This window comes from Mastomys coucha, unplaced genomic scaffold (assembly GCF_008632895.1).
Source record: "Mastomys coucha isolate ucsf_1 unplaced genomic scaffold, UCSF_Mcou_1 pScaffold16, whole genome shotgun sequence".
Lineage (NCBI taxonomy): Eukaryota > Metazoa > Chordata > Mammalia > Rodentia > Muridae > Mastomys > Mastomys coucha.
In genome coordinates this window covers 100,219,306-100,241,087 of record NW_022196898.1, presented here as the reverse complement: position 1 = coordinate 100,241,087, position 21,782 = coordinate 100,219,306, and the positions used below count along the sequence as shown (strand labels likewise).

The 21,782-nt window shown below is 46.2% G+C and overlaps 1 protein-coding gene across 2 annotated transcripts in view; it reads left to right on the top strand.

Moving 5' to 3' along the window:
- St6galnac5 (ST6 N-acetylgalactosaminide alpha-2,6-sialyltransferase 5) overlaps positions 1-21,447 on the top strand; it is a 168,801-nt gene extending 147,354 nt beyond the window's left edge. Inside the window, exons 4-5 of one of the 2 annotated variants that reach the window (XM_031375902.1) lie at positions 1,231-1,313; positions 19,530-21,447. In XM_031375902.1, the coding sequence (XP_031231762.1) occupies positions 1,231-1,313; positions 19,530-19,732 (286 nt within the window). In that variant the 3' untranslated portion in view covers positions 19,733-21,447. Of the gene's footprint in view, positions 1-1,230; positions 1,339-19,529 lie in introns of both variants that reach the window. The other variant, XM_031375901.1, reaches the window with a different exon arrangement.
- Positions 21,448-21,782: the final 335 nt, after the last annotated feature.

Sequence of the window (21,782 nt, the reverse complement as noted above, 5' to 3'; positions counted from 1 at the left end):
GTGGATGGATGGATGGATGGATGGATGGGTGGGTGGGTGGGTGGATGGGTGGATGGATGGACAGATACATATAGACATACATGAAAAATGGGTAAATGGATGTGTAGACAGATAATAGATTAATGACTGATACATGATAGATGATAATAGACAGATGATAGAATGAAACTGATTGATGGTAGATAAGTAACAAATGCTGGTGATAAATATGAGTAGAAGATGTGTTAGACACATGCTTACATACATACATGCATGCACATATGCGTGTATATGTACATGCATACATGTATACAAACATGCATATATGCATATACACGTGCATACACAAATGCATACATACATGCATATATACATGTGTAGATGATAAATAAGTAGGTAGATTAATAGATAGATGGAAAGAGAGGTAGCAAGACCTACTTGTTTATCCATATTGACATTGTTTGTAATCTCACTTGTTTAGGTACACAGGGAGGGTTTCTAGTCAAATATTCTCATTAATAACAAATGGCCACATGGATAGTGTCATCTTGCAATTGAATTATGGCAACACACACCTAAGCATTCAAACAATGATCATTATCTTTAATGATGTAGAAATCCCTTAAGCATCAACATTAGTTACTAATGTGATGTAAGAGGTTTTGGTTTAGCAAGATTCTAATGCGTACAGAATGGGAGAGAGTGAGAGAAAGTGCATGTATGAGTGTCTGGCTGTGTGCATGAGTGCATGTGTGTACACAGGTGCGCATGCGGTGTGTGTGTGTGCACGTGCATGTGTGCATGCAGTGTGTATGTATGTGTGCATGTGCATGTGTGCTTGTGGTATGTGTGTGTGTACGTGCATGTGTGCATGCAGTATATGTGTATGTGTGCATACATGTGTGTACACATGTGTGCATGCGGTATGTGGTGTGTGGGTGGGTGTGTGCATGTGTGTACACATGTGTGCATGCGGTGTGTGTGCATGTGTGTACACACATGTGCATGCGGTGTGTGTGCATGTGTGTACACATGTGTGCATGCAGTGTATGTGTATGTGTGCGCGCATGTGTGTACACTTGTGTGCATGCGATGTGTGTGTGCATGTGTGTACACATGTGTGCATGCGGTGTGTGTGCACGCGCATGCGTGTGTGCGTTAGGAATGGGGTTGTTTTACCCTCGGCTCCAGCACGGTTATGAACCTAGGACTGCTGTACCAGAGTGCAGACTTCACCCTTGTTCCTTCCAGGAAGATCTCCAACACTTGGCTGAGCACTGGCTGGTTCACCATGACGATCGCTCTGGAGCTCTGTGACAGGATCGATGTTTACGGTATGGTGCCCCCAGACTTCTGCAGGTAGGATTGATTCCGTGAATGCACTTCATCAGCAGAGCCATTTAGGGCTTAGAAATCATCTGATTCTGAACATCAAACACAAAACATGTCAATGCACCTTCTCAGAGCAATTAATTAGCATGTCCCAAGTCCTGGCTGTGGAAACAGCAAATAGCATTTAATTATGTAATATAAAATATTGAAAGTTTTTGTTTGTACTCCTGGAGAACTAATCCATCTTATGGGCTTCATTTATTCCTTGAATATTCATCAGCCAAAAGTAATGCAATAATTGGCATAATATTGATGATGAACAGGCATTAAGAATTATGAGTTTGCTTTCCATTTGGAAGAAATGCAGCAATGTTAAATGAATTCATGAGGCGATCCCTGGACTAAGAGGCTTGGTTCCTGAAATTATGATGTTCTCCCGAGTCTCTTTCGCTTACCGCAGTCTAGCCTTGGTGCGCACTCCTAGAGCCCAAACCATAGGCGCAGTTTTTTTGGCTCTATCACTTTCAATGCAGTGTGCACACATCTCTGCTGCTTGATGCCTGGAGTCCCCTCCTGACCTGTGCCTAGGCAGAGAACGCTGTGTGCCCACAGAAGCCCTGAACTCTTTCCAAGGGCTTGGTTTGTGGAAATTAGCCTACAGAAAACACAGATGTAGAGGGAATCCTGTGGCCAATCAATTCTGAAAGCACCTTGATTTTTCAGAAATGCCCATGGCCTCCTTGTGACTCTGCCCCTGATGTTCAAATGGTCAAACCTGTACAGGAGTTATTTACATCTTGTTGGCTAAAACGCATGAGTACATCTCCCTTCACTCATTTCAAACCTAACAGTGCCTCAAAGGTCATGAGTCTTCAGGCAAAAGTAACACTTTGAACAGACAGAGCAAGAATGAGGAAAAGTACATAGACACATCTCTGTTAGTCATCTCTCTGCTGCTAGAACTGAATGCCAGACAGTGGCGGAGCTTATGAAGAATAAGAGTTTATACAACCCAGGGTTCTAGAGGCCTGTCCAAGATGGAGGGGCTGTGATGGATGAAGGCCAGAATGTAATATGACGTGAAGATGAAGCTCCATCAGGTTGACCTCAGAGACTCTGTGTCTCTGAGGCCATTTCCCTGTGTGGAAATACTAACTGAGCAGGGCAGTATGATTCCCTGGGTGGTGATCCAGGTAGCTAAAGGAAGCCTCAGGGGACTGAGGGTTCCCTTCTCCGTGTCCTGACCCCAGGACATGAGCTGTCCTTCCCTCTCACATCCTCCACGCCATGATGCCTGAACCTTCTGATTCCAGGAGCTAAAATAAATCATTCCTCATTCGAGTTAGTTCAGTCAGGTGCTGTGGGCATGGTGAGGCAAAACCAGATAATATACATTGTGAGTAGGGCATAGACAGGAGTCAGAATCAGGCTTTTATAAAAGGCCCACCTTCAAGAACACCCATGGATCCTCAAATCCATTAATCTGTTAAGGATGGAGCCCTTGTGACTAGATCATTTTAAATATCTTACCTGGTCTTCCCTCTTGCTTTCTAAAAGAGGGTTAAAGGTCTCCCTGTGTAGCCCATGCTGGTCTCAAACTCACCATACCCCTGCCTCAGCCTCCTGAGTGTTAGGATTATAGCTATGCACCCCTATGCTTGGCTGTCTCTCCTCCTAATCCCTCAAACATGACAACTAAGCTCCAAGGTTGATTCTGGCAGGCATTCAAGCCACACTCTTGCCACTTTGTCACATTCTCAGTACCCAGCACAGTAGGATTCCTCTATATAAGATTGAGTCACACAGGAGAAAGAAAGGCATGGACCGAGAAACCTGGAACATAAAGGTATCCTTTCACCATGTCCAGACGGCAAGGCCCACGCCCAGGGTGGATGCACCTAAAGCAACCTTGAATAAGCCACCTCATCTGTCTCTGTCTCGCCCTCCTCATGTGTAGATGTGCAGGCGTTGATAATAGAATCTGCCGCAGAGTGTTGTAGGTGGATTAAGTAAGCTAACACATGCCAAGTGTCTGGAAGAGTGCCTTGTATGTAGTGAGTACAGGGTGTGTTAGGTTGGGTCCCCATCCAGTCCCCATCACGTTCATCACTGACATTGTTTCTGTGTTTGACAGTTGAGGTTCAAGGAGTGAGTGGAATGCTATAAAAAAGCAAGCTGCCTTCTCCTGTCAACAAAAGATATGCAAGGCATTGCCATCAAAGCTGATGGCTACAGAGCAGATACAATTATGTAATGTTGCCATTAGGATGCCAGGAACAGAAAGCATGAATAAATTGAAATGTTAATGGCTTTAAGTGTTCAAGGAAATATTCCATTTATTATGGAAAACAAATGAAAGGCGAGTTAACCTGTCATTTTTCTTATTCACAGTTAGATCCTCACGACTTAGTATGATCAGATGGAGACAATGTATGGAATGATGCTAAAAAAGGAAATTAAGATAATGTCAACATACCATATGTTGCCTCCGGCTCTGGGCTTCCACAACTCAGCTGCCACTGAAAAGGTTCCGCAGTTGTCTGCCCAAGATGCTCTAGAGAGCATGGGCTTTTCAGAAGAGTAAGCCACAGTTGTGTCTCAGAAAGGGAAGTTCCAGGGGCCACCAGAGGGAAGGCTTGGGTTCCTGGGAGCATCTTCTCCTCAGTCATGGCTGCTCAGGGAAGGATAGGAAGGTGTCTCTGTAAACTTCTTGTTGCTATGACAAAATGCCCAACAACAGCAACTGAGTGAGAGATTAAAGAATCTAACTCAGCTTTGTCATCTCAGGTGCTCACAACAAGCCTGGCCCACATCAAACGAACAATGACCGTGGGAACACCATGGAACTACTAAGTAGCGTTTTTTTTCTACAATCCTCATCTAAGTATCAACTGTCTTTTGAAAATATTATTTTTCTCAGAATATGAACAACCAGCCTGTAAGTTTTTCCTTCTCTAACTGTTCTGTTCTGCCTTTGGCTTCATTTTGAACGTAGCCAGGGAGTAGCAGGCACCCAACAACATACATACTCCTTAAGCTGTAGGAGTCAAGATGCAATAGACCACAAGGACCAGACATGGTTTGGCCTGGTTGGGGGTCCGTGAGCTGGTTGAATGGCCCAGGAGGCAACCCCCATATGGGCAGTCTGGTATGCTTGATTCCATGTTTGGAACCCAAGGGTACAGGGCGGTGGAGTTCACTGTCCTTCATACAGCAGGTACTTTAAATATCAGGGAGGTGACTCTGTCCTTGACTCTTTAATGGCCTAAAAAAAAAAAAGGTTGCCTATGAATAAAGCAAACCATTTCTGCCTGTAGCAGAGTCGTGACCTTGGGAAAGTTATTTAACCTTCAGTGATCCTTGGTGACCTTGGTCAGGCTACATAGTGATTGAATCTCAGAATCTCAGTTCTCAGGTCTATAAAACGCTACTGGCATTAGCCCTGGCCTTGAAAGTTTATGTTGAGTCCACTAGAAGCTGGTGGGATCTCAGCACAGCCCTGAGGTTACAGGGGGACGTATTCACTAGTCTGAAGATGGCATTCATCAGGGGCACAGTCTGTAAAGACGCCCCAAGGGCACATTAGTTAGAGCTCAGCCACAGATGACCCACTGGGTCCTGGAAAGGAGGGACAGACATGGTCTTCAGTAGGAGGCGCGTCTCCTTTCTGTCCTATTGAGAACTGACCGTGGTGGCTGCCAGCTGCATGGGCTCTGTCACAAGGCTCCCTTCAGAACATAGACCCTTCTCTGGCTTCTCCAGGTCTCCCATCTTCTCACCATGGCAGCAGACCTCAGCAAATGTTCATTTTCACAAATCGACTGCTTTGGATTAAGATACAAACTAGTACCTTCAAAAGAAGCCGTTCATTAGTTAGTCACAGAGACTTTTGTTCATTTCATAACTGTCTCACAAAGGTCAAAGATTAAAAAGGCAGGGCCTGTGCAGAAGATGCTCACTGTCTGTCTGCCAGGGCATCTGACTCCCTGAGCTTCTCTGAAATAGCATCCTTGGTTTTCAGCTGAACTTGGAGGAATATTTGCATTCCCGGCGTAAGGACCTTCCCTCCCGATCTGACCAAGGGCAGACCCTTGCAGACCTGTGTGTGAATGTGCTCTTGCATAAGAGTCCTCTGCAACCAGAGGTCTCCTGGCAAATGAGAATTTGGACACCGTGCATGTCCTTTGGGGTCCGCGTTACCTCATTCAGAATACGTTCTGCCTCCACCCATTTGCCTGCCAATTTTATGATGTCCTTGTTCTTAATAGCTGAGTAGTAGTCCATTGTGTAAGTGGACCACATTTTCTTTACCTATATTTCATTTGAGGGGAAATTGAGCTGTTTCCAGTTTCTAGCTGTTACGAATAAAGCTATGAACATAGTAGAGCAAGTGTCCTTATGGGATGGTGGAGCATCTTTTGAGTGTATGCCCAGGAGTGGTATAGATGGGTCTTGGGGTAGAACTATTCCCAATTCAGAGAAACCACCAGATTGATTTCCAGAGTGGTTGTACAAGTTTGCACTCCCACCAGCACTGGAAAAGGATTCCCCTTGCTCCACATCCTCACTAGCATGAGCTGTCATTTGACTTTTCGATCTTTGCTATTCTAATGGGTGTAAAGTAGAATCTCAGAGTTATTTTGATTTGCACTTCCCTGATGACTAAGGACGCTGAACATTTCTTTAAGTGTTTCTTGGCCATTCAAGATTCCTCTGTTGAGAATTCTCTGTTTAGCTTCTGCACTCCGTTTTTTAACTGGGTTATTTGATTCGTTGGTGTCTTAACTTCTTGACTTCTTTATGTATTTTGGATATCAGCCCTCCATTGGATGCAGGGTTTGTGAAGATCTTTTCCCACTCTCTAGGCTGCCATCTTGTCCTGTTGATGGTACCTAACCCATGCCCCTGCACAGAAGTAGCAAAAGTGCAGCGTTGTCTTCATGTGGGTCCCCCAACAACTGGAACGGATGCTGTCCCTGACTCTGTTGCCTGCCTGTGGTTCCTGTTCCCCTAACTGGGCTGCCTTGTCTAGCCTCAGTGGGAGGGGATATGCCAAGTCCTGCAGTGGCTTGATGTGCCAGGGTGGGTTGGTACCCAGGGGAGCCTCCACCTTCTCAGAGGAGAGGGGGAGGGGAGTGGAGGGAGGACAGGAGGAGGGCTGTGATCAGGATGTAAGTGAATAAGTAAATTAATGGAAGTTCAGTAGGCTCTCTGGTCTACGGTACAGTAGGGCTGCTTTCTAATCTAAACACAGTGCCCATGGGCTTTCGGGAGAGTGTAACTGTCACTTCCTTGTCGCCAGGAAACAGAAGCACAGAGAGACAAAGCAGTACACTGACTCCATAGGTAGGGTAGCAGCCCGCATGACTGATCTGTGGCCTTCTGCATGGTATGGGAGTGGGATTTGAGGCTAAATTATCTGAGAAGTAAACGGCTGGGCAATCCATGAATCCCGAAGCCGCAGGTGTAAAGTGTAAGATGGCGGAGGATGTCATCTTCCACCCAGCCTTCCTGGGGGTCCGGCTGTCTCATTCCACCCCATGGGCCTCAGTTACCTTGCCTAGTCATTCACTAACAAGAAAGTCTCTAGTGGGCCCTGAAAGCATTGAGATAATGGACTCTTTGGGGAAAGAGATTATTTCATACTTATATTTAAAAACCACTAAGGAGGTAGCTGATGTAGAAATGGCTTATGGTGGCAGACGGGCGACTGCAGATGACCTGGGAGAATGGACTCCCCAGCTACAAGCCATCGGAGCAGCCAGCAACCCTCTCCTTCTGATCCCATTTCTGCTAGCACCACAAACTGCTCTAGCCAACCCTGGCTGCTTCCCTGTCCAGATATCCCCGGACTGATAGGTCTCTCCGCAGGCCTGACCTTATTGTTTGACACAGCTCATGGGCTTCCCAAAGCTTTTAGAACAGAATTCATCCTCTCTAGCTTAGCCCAGCAGCCCTTCAGGATGTGCCTTCTACACACCATTCTGGTCCTGTCTCCTGCACCCACAGATTTATGTCAGCCATCCTGAAAATCTTGTCAGAGAACTGAACCTGCAGACACCTTCCCGCCGTCAGCATGGAAGTTCCTTCTCTTCCATTCTTCATTTACTTGGTAGCCGCTGGCCCTTTCCTTACCGAATAATGGCTTCCATTTCCTATGCACACACCCAAGCCAGCCCTGTGCTTAGAATAAACACACAGTTTAGTTCACCGACTTTTGGGATAATCCGGTGTAATGCTGGTTCCAATATTTTACAAATGAGCCCACAGACCTGAAACCGCTGGCCAGTCACGGTCTCAGAGCTGATAAGGGACAAGAAGTAAGATTTGGACAAAGATCTGCAAACCTGAAGAGCCAGAGCAGTTAATCTTTCACCTTCCTGGTTTAGCCATAACAGCCCCTTCCACTCCTGAGATGCCCCGTGGACAGCCCCTTCCACTCTTGAGATGTCCTGTGGACAGCCCTTCCACTCCTGAGACAGCCCTGTGGACAGCCCTGTGGACAGCCCTGTGGACAGCCCTTCCACTCCTGAGACAGCCCTGTGGACATCCCTGTGGACAGCCCTTCCACTCCTGAGACAGCCCCGTGGACATCCCTGTGGACAGCCCTTCCACTCCTGAGACAGCCCTGTGGACATCCCTGTGGACAGCCCTTCCACTCCTGAGACAGCCCTGTGGACATCCCTGTGGACAGCCCCTTCCACTCCTGAGACAGCCCTGTGGACATCCCTGTGAACAGCCCTGTGGACAGCCCTGTGGACATCCCTGTGGACAGCCCTGTGGACAGCCCTGTGGACAGCCCTGTGGACAGCCCTGTGGACTCCTTGGCCTCCCGGAACCTCTTCTCTGCCGCAGCTCATGGTGGTTTCTCCAGCTTCTTTTTTTATCCATCTGTTCCTTGAGATGAGAGGTGATACTTCAGTCCTCCAGTGTATCTTTAGATCTTGCTATCATCCAGATCACGGTGCATATGCAGTATAAATCAGTTCATTGACAACCCAAAAGGCTTTCCCTTGGGGGATTTAAGAATTTGATTGGAGGCCTGAGGGATGGCTCAGCAGTGAGAAATATGTTCTGCTCTTTCAGACATCCTGAGTTCAGTTCTCAGCACCCACATCAGGTGGTTCACAACCTGCTGAGAGCCCAGCTCTAGAGCTCCGACACCTCATGCCTCCGTAGGCACCATCACACAGAGGGCATACATTCAGACGCATGTACATTAAAAGCAAATTTTGAAGAAAAAAAAGAATCTGATTCAAAACATTCATTGCAAGTCAAATAAAGGCACAGGCGTGGATGAAAGCTGTAGTAGCAAATGCTGAGTTCATAGTCTGTGTAGGTATCCATGGAGGCCAGCATCCGAGCCCCAGAGACAGACCTGCATCCGAGCCCCGGAGACGGACCTGCATGCCAGCCCCCACCCTCCCTCCACTACCAAACTTCATCCCATCAGTGTTCAGAAAGCTGGAGAGAATTAATGTTGTGCTGCCCCAGTGACAGCATCAAAATGTATTATGCTGGGTACAGCAGACCCTTAAATCATGCCACCTCCAGATAGGGAGCCAAACCCATTCTTTGAACGGACTATAAATTGCAGAAAAGGTCTGTTATCATTGCTTTCTAAACTAAATTATGGTGAGTATTTTTAATCTCATTTCCCTTTGTAAATTATTTGCGATAATAATAGGCCAAGCATTTAAATTCCACCTAATAATCTTATTTCCGGTCATACTTAGCACATTAGTGAGTTTACAGCTCTCTGTCAGCCATCATTTCTTATTAATTAGCGAAGTAATGACTCAGAGTGATTGCTGTCATGGAACTAAATTAATATCTCATCCATAACGTGAAGGACATCTCAAAGGTATCATGAATACAGGAGAGTTGATTCTGCTAGAATTATTAGCTAGTGAACATTAATAAAGCTGCCATCAGAAGCAGCGGGGACAGCATCTACTTGGCAATAGCTCGCCAAGCCGAGTCTGACACTTATGGTGGGGCAGGTACAAAATGGTAATGACACCTGTGTGGCTGATGTTCTGCGAGGCATGAAACTGTAGCGTGCTTTTTTCTGGCAGCCCGCTCTTCTTCCACCTTTGCCACAGTTTGGCTAATTCTCACCTGACACTGACTGTTTCCATGACCCTCGGTCGCCTAGGTGTCTTCCTGAAACATTATGGTACCCTCTGGGAGTCAGGGTGGGGCCTCAGGAAAGTACTGTGGCTTGCTCTCCCATGAAGGAGAAGCAGCTAGGTTTGGGTGCTGCACGCTCCCGGATACAGGGATAATGCCACGGGTTTCTGAGGTAAGCAGCTAATCTCTTGACATAGGCTTACTCAGACAAGAAAACCAGGCAACACACAAAAAGTAGCTCAGTGGGTCCTCCAGGGAGACGGAGAGGGAGGGAGGGAGGGCTGCTGGTGATGGCATTTTATTCTAAAGGACTCTGGTGTAGGCCAATTGCAGAGTAACCCAGGCACACAACCACTCTTCTGTGTTCTTCAAATATTTCCCGAGTATCAGTCGGTCGTGCTGCATGCTGCGCCAAGCACAGCAGTGTGTCTAGAAGGTTCTCAGGCCCTAGGAAAATGAAGACCATGCATACTGGGCCAAGCACAGCAGTGTGTCTACAAAGTTCTCAGGCTCTATGGAAATGAAGACCACTTTCTTACCCCGGGATATCCTCAGCCTTTGGGGCTGATGCCCCCACACAATGAGACACCCTATCCTAGACTGCACTTTTACTTAGTGTAAGTCTGTGTGCATGGGGCCTTCAGAAAGAAGACCCCTTGGAAAAGGAAAATGTGTTTGCAGGCTAATTTTGAAGAAGCAGACAGTTATGGAGCAAAATCAGACAAAAAGCACGGCCTAGTGATGTTAAATCGGGAGGATTTATGGAGACTTTCTTCAGCTTTTCTTGTCATCTCTGTGTCTTTGAAGGAAGGGTGTTTCTTTCCTCTGGGTATGGGGGTGCCTCTGGGCTGAAAGTTTTATGGTCTACTTTAGAAGAAGGTCAAGAATTCTCTAAAGGGCCCTTCAGGGGAGGGGTCAAGGAAAGAATGACTTTGCCTACGTGTCTCTTCAAAGGTGAAGACACTGCGTCTTGAGGCGTAGCATTCTGAAACCTTGACGTACCCCCACCCCCTTGCTTTTCAATATTGTATTTCCCACTGATTATCCAGCTCAGCTGCAGGCTTGAAAAAAACAGAGCATTGCAACGCCCTGATGACGTTTACCCTGCTGGGCAGAACTATATCTGATGCCTCTGCTAGATGAAGCAGAGTGAGCACCACTCAGAGGCCCTCCAAAACAAGGTCCCTGGAAGAACGTAATAGGAAACAAGCTGTCCCTCACCGCCTGTGAGAGCCAGCAGAAACACGGGGACCATCCATCCATACATAAACCTCACCTGGGAGACAGACGTTTCTCCAAGACATAAAGCATCTCTTTTAAGCGTAAAGCATTGACAGTGAGCTAATGTTGGTCCTCATCGGACATTGGGAAGATTGAATTTGATAGTAGATGGCGATTTCTGAGACCTGAGCCTAACTAAACCCAGCACTGACCTCCACCTGGGGGACTCCACCAGGGACCATACACTAATCTGTTCAGAGGATGCTTTGTTATTAGCTGAGAGGGCTAATAGAGGTGGAGAGAGAGCATATAAACTAAGACCTGGGGTACTTGCAATGCCAGGCCCCAGCCAGTAGCCATCCCAGCCAGTGTCCTCAGGGCCTGAGGTGACCGTCCTGGCTAGTGTCCTTGTGGGCTGAGGTAGACATCCCAGCCAGTAAAGCACTTGCTTTGTGAGCACGCAGACCTGAGTTGGAGCCTCAGACCCATGCGGGGAAAAATAGTCAGGTGTGCTGGCACAAGACTGCCATGCCAGGACTGAGGAGGCAGAGACAGCAGGATGCCTGGGATTTTCTAACCAGCTAGTCTAGCCTGCTTGGTGAACTACAGGCCAGTGAGAGATTCTGCGTCAAAATGGACAGCATCAGGAGAAGAGCAGCGGCTCATGTCCTCTGTCCTCCACAAATATGGCTGCACTTCTGTGAACACTGAGCATGTGCATGCGGGGACCCTAGCCCCCCCTCCAAACACACACACATGCGCGCGCGCACACACACACACACACACATACACACACACACACACACACACACACACACACACACACACACACACGTCTTCTCTACCCCGGCTATATGGATAGAATAGAAGAGAATATCCTAAGGAATTTGTTTTGTTTGTTTTGAAATACCTGCATAGATAATAAAATATATAGTCTTTATAATTTTAGATCTACACCAGTGATCTGCATTAAGATCCCATTTGCTCTTCATCTAGCTATTTTGTGCTGAGATTTTGCAATCTCAGCTGTGGTCTGATTAGCAAAACTGAGTCATTAACGTCAGTGTGATGCTCAAACTCCAGACTTCACTGAAACCCACCATGGCTCTGCTAATGGCCTTTCTCCACCCCCTGAGACTTTTTCAGGGTGTCAGTGGCCTCACCTACTGTACCCTCTGTCTCTTGAGGTCTCTTGTCTTTCATGACCTTGTCATCTTTGAAGAGCACTGCTTGGTGCTCAGACACTTTGTAGAATTTCCCACACATCTGATTTATCTGCTGTTTTCTTGTCACTACACTGGTGTCATTCTTCTGAGAAGAGGACCACAGATGTGACAAAATCTTATGAGCATCTCCTACCAAACTGTACACGGTACCAGTATGCCTTTTTGCTAATGGTGCTGAGGCAGGATTCTCAGGGAACATCCTGAGGACATGCAAATAAGAAAAAAAGTCCCCTGCTTTGGAATGTGGTTGAAGGTCTAAACCACCTAATCAAGAGAGAGGGAAGTGGTCTTATCAGCCTTTCAGGGGGTAACTTGGAGAGCTTCTGAAATGGGATAAATGGCTAATTCTGGGATAATGAATTGCTAATCTCCCTCGAGGAGCCTGTATCCATACTTGGGTGTGTCTTACTTTCCTGGCGCTCTCCCGCAGAGGAGCACACACCCTTACTTCAGCATGTCCTTTAATCCTCGTGTTTAAATTAAAATGTCACTAATAACATCACCAACTTTACTTCACTAGCGTGGTGAGTCCTGAGATCCCTTTAGCATCACAGGCAGAATGCTGACTTGGCCTGAGCTGAGGTCCCTCTAAGTTACCAGGGTGGAATGCGGGCCTGTGTTTCTGTCCTCCCTCTGCTGATGATCCTGTGATTGGTGTGATTCCTGCTGAGTTTGCCCATGTGCAGAGACTATCTTTTACGTGGCCCTTAACACGGATCATGAGGGCTGCACATTAAGACCTTGCTGACGCCATATTTCTCCAGCACTGGTCTCTTCCCAGCATTGGTTTGTTGGCACATCTTGCCTTCAATGATGGCTGCACTGTCCTGGGGGTGATTTTTGTATTTCTTCCTCTTTTATGTTATTCTCTAATTCTTTTAAAACAGCCACTTCTCTATTTTTTCACTTCTCCATTACAATCCTCATGCGACTGTATATATTTATCTCACCTCATGAGTTTGATTATTCAATAGTGCTGCTATTTAATTTGATGCTCAAACTTAAAGGCACTTCAAAAACCACTTGTGCTGGTTAAATCTCCTTATGACTTAAACCAGAATCTATGGGAGCAGCATGCTGGTGGTAATATTTCCTTAAAGCACCCATGTGCATTAAATGCTAATTCCTTCCATCTCTTCACCTGCTTTCTTTAAAAAGAATGAGCAAACCAGCCCTCTTCCGGTTGCTCTGCAGAGCTCACCCTTTGCTTTAGAGAGTTGAAGCCGCCAGAAGGAACTCACTCTGGACCATTCTGCCCCACACAAGCCTCTTTCTGCTTCCCTGGCTCAGACATGAAGTGCCTTTGAATACAGCCTTTACATGTGAAAATTCACAGACGTTGGTAGTTTCCGTTGAATGAGGAATAAGAGAAGTGAACAGCCTTTAGAAAGGCAGGTTGAAGATGTAACAAAAGGATGAAGCCAGGAAGGGCTTTCTGAGTGGCAAGGTGAATTGCAGCTGAAGGCAGACTCCCATCCCGGAGGCAGTAGGCAGTTCCTACCCTACCTCAGCTATGTAATCCTGAGCCCAGGAAAGAGCTCTTTAATTCTCTGGACAAAGTGTGTCTTAGGGTTTCCATTGCTGTGAAGACACACCATGACCAAGGCAACTCTTTAAAGGGAAACAGTGGGGTTGGCTTACAGTTTCAGCATTTCAGTCCATTATCATGAAGGTGGGAAACATGGCAGCATGCCAGCAGATATGGTGCTGGAGGAGTCCAAGAGTTCTGCATCTTGATCTGAAGGTAGCCAGTAGGACTGTCTCTTCCACACTGGGTGGAGCTTGAGCATTAGGATCCTTCAAGACCCTCCTACGCAGTGACTTCTTCCAACAAGGCCAAACCATCTAATTGTGCCACTTCCCATGAGCCAAGCATATTCAAACCACCATATTCTATCCCCATGGCCCCATGGGCTTGTTCAAATGCATGAGACTATAGGTGGGGCACAAAATAATACAAAATACATTTAGTCCAACTTTAAAAGTCCCCACAGTCACTCACAGTCTTAACAATGTTGGAAAGTCCAAAGCTCAAACTCTCTTCTGAGATTCATCCAATCTCTTAACTGTAATCCCCTATAAAATCAAAATCAAAACGCAGATTACATAGTTTCAACATCACAGGATATACACTACCATTTCAAAATGTCATAGTGAGGAGATACTGAACCGAAGCAAGACCAAAAACCAGCTGGGCAAACTCCAGACGCTGTATCCCCATGTCTGATGTCACAGCATTCTTCAGATCTCCAATTCCTTTCATCTTTGTTGACTGTAACAAACTTGTTTCTCTTGGGCTGGTTCCACTCTGTTAGCCACTTTCCTTGGCAGGTCTCCCATGGCTCTGGCATCTCTAACATTTTGAGGACTCTAAGACAAGTTCAACTTCACAGCTTCTTGTTTCAATGTCTGGGATCTACACATGATCTTCTGGGCTCCTCCAAAGGGTTAGTGTCACTTCTCCTGCTCTGCCCTCTGTAACACTCTAGACTCTGGCTGACTCCACTCCACTGCTGCTGCTGTTCTTGGTACTAGAATCTTCAATATACTGGGGTCTTCCACTGCAACTAGGCTTCACTAATAGCCTCTCATAGGCTCTTGTCATGGTGCTGAACCTCAAGTTCTTTGCATGACCCCTTCAGTGCTGGGCTGTCGGCTGTAACCAAGGCTGCCCCTTCACCAATGGCCTTCCATGGCCTCTCACAGTGCCAAGCCTCCGCTGTTCTCCATGTCCCCCTTCATGCCTTCAAAACCAGCACAGCCTGGGTGACTCTTATATATTACCAAGTCCAGCTGCCAACACAAAATCTATCTCTGGAGCACACAGCTTCTCTGAAAACACTTCCCAGAAGATTTCACCTCAGTGATGATGGTCTCTTCTTACTTATTTATTTACTGCACACTGTAGCTGTCTTCAGACATACCAGAAGAGGGCATCAGATCCCACTATATGTATATGGTTGTGAGCCACCATGTGGTTGCTGGGAATTGAACTCAGGACCTCTGGAAGAGCAGTCAGTGCTCTTAACCACTGAGCCATCTCCCTAGCCATGCTGGTCTCTTCTTAACCACCACTAATCTCTTAGCTCCGGCTAACCAGCATCAATTGTCTTGAGTAACCCCTTCTATTCTAGACTCTAAAGCCAGAGCCAGTGGCCAAAGTTGCTAAGTTCTGCTGCTTGTTGGGGCTGGAACATGGCCCCCTTGTTCCATTGCATCTTTTACTGCCTAGGCTTGGCTGTCTAAGAACTTGCTCTGTAAACTGACTTTGAATTCAGAAATCTGTCTGCCTGTGTCTCCTGAAGACTAGGATTAAAGGTGTGTACCACCATGCCTGTGCCTAAGCTCTTCTATACTTGGAACTGTCTTCTATACTTGCTCTGTCCCAGGCTGGCTCTGAGCTCAGAGATCTGTTTGGCTCTGTCTCCTGGGACTAAAGGTGTGAAACACAAAGTCTGGGCTGAAGCTTGTCATGGTCACTATGCCTCAAGAACCCAATAAAATGCATGTGTCTTCCTGGATTGTAGTTTCTGGATCTGTGTCGATCACACAGTGACCATCACAGTGACCATCAGTGTCCACCACACAGTGACCGTCACACAGTATCTATCACAGTGACCATCACACAGCGACCATCACACAGCGACCATCACACAGCGACCATCACACAGTGGCCATCACACAGTGTCCACCACACAATGATCATCACACAGTATCTATCACACAGTGACCATCACACAGTGGCCATCACACAGTATCTATGACACAGTGACCATCACATAGTGTCTACCACACAGTGACCATCACACAGTGACCATCACACAGTGTTCACACAATGACCATCACACAGTATCTATGACACAGTGGCCATCACACAGTGACCATCACACAGTATCCACACAATGACCATCACACAGTGACCATTGCAAACAGACTGTAGTTTCATCCAAATGAAAACAGTACCAGGTAATAAAAACACGCAACATGTTAAAAGTAAGCTTAGTTGAATGGAATCGTGCCCTGAGGTCACTACTCCCTTCATTCATTTAATATCCCCAAAGACAGGAAAGCATTTAATTGGGGATGGCTTACAGTTTCAGAGTTTCAGTCCATTATCTTCATGGCAGGAAGCAAGGCAGCATGCAGGCAGACATGCTGCTGGAAGAACCAAGAATTCTCCATCTCCACCCAAAGACAACCAGGAAAAGGGTGTCTTTCACACTGGATGGAGCTTGAGTACTAGGAGCCTTCAAAGCTGGCTTACACAGTGGCATACTTCCTCCAACAAGGCCACACCTATTCCTGCATGGCCACACCTCCTAGTGGTGCCACTTCCCACAGGCCAAGCATATTCAAACCACCACAAAGTGCTAAAAGACGAAAATAATTTTTGCTTCCAAGAATGGCCCACTTGGACACCTGTGTAACCATGATACCCAAACACATAAATCTAATCTCCCTCTAGGTGATCAATATGGAGCCCAATAAGCTTTCATTCAAAGAGATGGTCCTCTTGGATAAGGAAATTGATCCTGGGCATCCTTTAGCTGACTTCCAATTACCTTCTATTCCTAGAACTACATCAATCACATGATATTTTTAGAAACCTAATTGTTTCCTTAGTAGATTGATGTCAATAAGATGCCTGAAACCTAGGTGAATCACATTTAAAACCCGAATTGATGCGAAAGAGAAGGTTAGCCACTGGAATAGCATGACAGAATGAATCTGCCAGCCTTCCTTCTCCAAATCTTGCTCTAGGAGCCTGCAGAGATGGATTTCACACAAGCTAGTCCTTGGTTTTTGTTTTCTTGATTGAATTTTAATTTACTTATTTATTGCTGTGGTTTTTTGTTTTGATATTTGTTTGCTTTAGACAAGGCCTCACTTAAAACCCAGGCTAGCTTGGAATTTACAATGATCCTCCTGCCTCAGCCTTCTAAGTGTTAGGATTACAAGCAGGATTCATCATGACAGTTGTTCTGTCTCTCTCTGGTTGTTGGCTGTAAGGAGTGGCCAGTTCCAACCTGAGTTTTCTCCAACATGAATTTTCTGTGCTGGAAATACTTCCTACTGAACCTTAGCATTATTCCAGGTCTAGGGTGGGTAGAAGCCTGCAGTGACTGGAAGGGCAGATGAGCAGTCCCTGATCTGAGACAGGATTATTAGAGATGCAAAGTGTAAACTCAACACAGCATCTGGGCTGACATGATACAAATAAACCTCTCTTCCTGGAACAACTTTAACCTAAGAGGAGAAGCTGCCCAGGGGAGGAGAAGCTGCCCAGAGGAGGAGAAGCTGCCCAGAGGAGGAGAAGCTGCCCAGAGGTTTATTGCTGTTGGAGCCACTGACTTGACACCTCTCCCGATAAGAGACTTCGATCTCTGACCCAGGAAAGCTGCTCATTTGAGTATTGATCTCGTCCAAAGAAAGAGAGTAAGAGGGTTGCTGGTAGGTAGAACATCTTGGACCTCCTGTTCTTAGAGAAAGGCCCTCAGACATCAGGATTTGAAAGACTACTGGAAGATATTCAGCATCCTGGGCCTTTTGGAGTCTTTAGCAGGAGTGTCCAACCTTCTGACCTTGGGACATGACATCATGGTTGTCTTTAGTTAGGTTTTCATTACTGTGAAGAGGCACCATGCCAAGGCAACTCTTATAAAGGAGAGCATTTCATTGGGGCTAGTGAACAGTTTCAAAGCTTTGGTCCATTATCATCGTGGCGGGAAGCATGGCAGCCTCCAGACAGACATGGTGCTGGAGGCTGGAGAAGGAGGTGATTGTCATACATCTCCATCCTAAGGCAGCAGATGGAGCAGTGTCTCACACTGAGCTTAGCTTGAGCAATGTATAACCTCAAAGCCTCCACCCACACCTCCGCCAACAAGGCCACACCTCCTAACAGTGCCACCCTCTGTTGGCCAATGAGTCTTGGTGGGGGGTGGGCATTCCTATTCAGACCACCACAGGGATCTACATGTGTGTTATGCTGCATTCATAGATAGCTTGGGATATATGTGGCAGCAGAAACTTATGGTCTACTGTTCAAGTCCAGAAGAGGGAGCACTATTCTAAAATGGAGATTAATCTGACATTAATAAGAGCACATTTTAGGGGTCCCCCCAACCCACATATCAGAACTGGGTCTACCACCCTGAAGAAGTCAATCGAGTGTTTTTATTTGAGGTGGAAATGGGAGATATAGAAAAACACGCTAGGGCGCCGGTCTCCCACAAAGGGAAAGGAGAGCTGAGAGTCTCTGGACCAAGAGACACTAGACTCTAGACATATGGCCCGTCCACGACAAGTGGAATAAAACAGTGGCTGCCTGCTGTCTGCCTTCCGATTACCTGAGAAAATCAGACTTAGGATTATCGGAGGAGAAGATGACTGCGGTGGCATGGCATTCTGCTGATCACTCCCTCCAAGGACAGAAAACCAAACACTGCTCATTGTCCCCACACTAGACATAGACTCAGAAAGGAGGTGAACCCCTGTCCTCAGGGCAGACAGTAATAGGAAGACAACTGCATAGTCTCAGAAAGGAGGTGAATCCCCATCCTCAGGGCAGACAATAATGGGAAGACAACGACAGTTTTGAGGAAGTCTATGCTGTAAGGTACCTGACAGGTGGGCAAGGGGGTTCGACCAAAGGTCCTAGTCACTGTTCTATTGCTATGATGAAACACCCTGGCCAATGCCACTCACAACAGAAAGCATGCAATTGCGGGTTTGCTAGTTTCAGAGGGTTAGTCATGGTCATCATGGCAGGGAGCATGGCAGCACACAGGCAGATGTGTGTGTCTGAGATTACATCCTGATGCATAAACAGGAAGGAGTGAGCGCGTGGGGAGATATGGGCTTTAGACCCCTCCCACCCACCCACCCAGTATGCCACTTTCCCCAACAAGGGCACATCTTCCAATCCTCCCCAAACAGTCCACCAACCGGGAATCAAACATTCAAATGTATGAGCCCACAGTGACCATTCTCATCCAAACCATCACAAGGAGGGGCCATCTGATTCCCAATAGAGAGAAGGATGAACTCGTAAGAAAATTCCAGACAGGTGGTCATCCTGAAGCGCAAAGGCTCTGAGGTAGGGAGAGGGTTGGTATAACTGACAGGCAGAACGTTCGGTGTGGCTGAAACAGAGCCAGGTTGGAATGCCTTAGGGCAGGACTCCGGAGACACCCCAGATCGTGTACGCCCCTTTAAATCTTGCCTTACCACGGAAGTTCCCATGGAAATGGACTGCTGCAGTGAGGAAGGGAAACAGCCTGGTCTTGGTTTGGCTTCATTTCCAAAGCTCTCAGGCTTTCAGAAATTTCTAATAATTGTGGCAATTAGAAGTGTAACTGTCCCCCCGCAGTGCCTAAACCCCAGGACCTGAACGTCCCACGGCACATTCCTACGCTCTCTGTTTGATGCTGCGCTTACTTTACATCCTCAAAACCTTTTCATTTTCTTATTACTTCAGTGCCAGAAAATAAATCAGCTGAAGTTCTTTTGATGAGGAAATACGGTTTGTGTTTATCAGCTTATTGCAGTAACACAGAAAAAGCATGTTCCGTGTCGGGTATGGCTTGGGTGTTTGCTCTCTTCTGCTTTAACAGTTGTTCCACTTTGCTCCCACAGGGACCCAAAGCATCCCTCTGTACCCTATCATTACTATGAGCCTTCGGGACCCGACGAATGTACAATGTACCTCTCTCATGAGCGAGGACGCAAGGGCAGCCACCACCGTTTTATTACAGAGAAACGGGTGTTTAAGAACTGGGCACGGACATTCAACATTCACTTTTTCCAACCAGACTGGAAACCAGAATCGCCCGCTGTGAATCATGCTGAGGAGAAGCCTGTGTTCTGACGGGTGAATGTGCTGGATAGGAAGGCGCAGTGTCCACACTGTCTGGTGCCAGAGGAAGGACTTAAACTCTAGGCAGGGAAATGGGAACTGAATGGGTGGCCAGGAAGAGCGGCGTCCTTCAGCACCATGGACAGAGCCCCGCGGCCGGAGAACATTCCAGAATACATACATTCTAACGAGTACTGTCTCTTGGAAAGAGCAGCTGAAGCCTTGATTCAGTGCCACTGCCACGGCTAGGAACACTCCAGGTCTCTCTCTGGAAGTATTGCCTTCGAAACGGAAACAGGAGCAGCCCGACACTTTTAGTTGCATTTCTTTACAGATATCACGTCAAAAGACTTTTATATCAGAAACCTAACCTGACCTATAATCTTTGTCATTTGTCAGACTTTGTGATTTGTAAAAGGCCGGAAAGTATGGACATGCCTCTGAAGAGCACATCTCCAATGATTTTCATAAAGCAAATGTCTGCTATTTATTTATTGAGAGTTTTTTAGTGTACTCTAGGCAGTATTTTTATAGATTATGATTATGTGGCAATTTATTGTTCCTGACTTTTTAATCCTGAATGGTGGCTGGAATGGGCTAGGATTGGGCTGATGAGTTACTGAATTCACAATGCTCGTTATTAGCTTGAAATCGGTATTTGACGTGGAAATGTGCAACATTGTTTGAACCTCTCCGCTTCAGGCAATTTGCTGTTTCATAACAAAAACAGCTATAACACTTTCTAATGTACATAAATGTCCAAAACAACAAAATTGAAAGCCAAAAACTGTGTTATTGAAACAAAAAGATGCTAATGAGAGAAATTTAAAGATAGCATAGCTTTTTATCAGTAGCAACTGATAATACAAGCTATTTCTCTTTGAGTTCTACATTCCCCTTCTTTAAAATGTAGGAGAGAATCCCCCGAGTTCCTCTTGCAAATCTAAGATCATGACAACCCCTCTCACTGATAGGACGATTAGACACTTGGATTGATGTGGCTCTGACAGTAGCAGGAACCTTCCAGTCAGAGTGGAGATGTCAGGGTTCTCTGGATAGAAGTTATGCCTCCTCTTGGGTCTCTCTTGCCTAACCACTCTCCCTAGATTCTTTAAAGAAAGTAAGGAATTGGGAGCAGGGGGTAGGGGCAGTGCCAAGAGCTGCCCATGTTTTGAGGACACAGAACAGTTCTGACCCACTGGAGGCAAGTCTTAGAATAATGTGAAGGACTCCTCTCTCCATTCAAATCCACGATCAAATAGTACTACAGACTTTCATTTTAGAAATTTGTACCACTCAGAAAAGTAAGAAATGCTAGACTCCTCTTTACATAGTGCCAAAGGGACATTAGTGTGTCTAATGACAGACTTGAGAGCAGCAGCTAATGTCATGAGGGAATAGACATTGCTCTACAAACAGGACAGGGCTTGTGAATAAAATGTTTCACACCACCAGCTCTTTCCCATCTTTTTAATTAGTGATAATGTCTCATTCCCTTTCATTAAGTAGAACTATTCATTATGCAGAGTGCCATTGTGGAGATGCAAATACAGTCCAGGTATTCAGACAGCAAAGACAAAGTGTTATTGTGGTGAAGCCTGATTTATTTAAAGTCAGTAAAAAAGAAAAAAATGAAATGGCTGTCCAAGGCATAGTGGAATTCATTCTTTAAGTGTCTTCTGCGTTTTTGTAGGAAAATGAATTTTACTCTACCACAGCACAACCTCTGAGCAGTGTTCTTATGTGCACAGGAAGAAGGGTGTGAACCACACACAGTTGATTGGCAGGTCACCCTCACAATTCCTTGATGAGATTAGTTATTGAAATATAAGTGGTTCCATTGACAATCCCTATCCTTAAAGAATTTTGGAAAAGCATAGCTACCAAGGGGTGAGAACACTAGCTGACCTGATCTACAACCTTACTATCCGAGTATCTGCGTGTGTGTGTGTGTGTGTGTGTGTGTGTGTGTGTGTGTGTATGGGGAGGAACAGTGTGTGTGTGTGTGTGTGTGTGTGTGCTGTGGTGTGTAA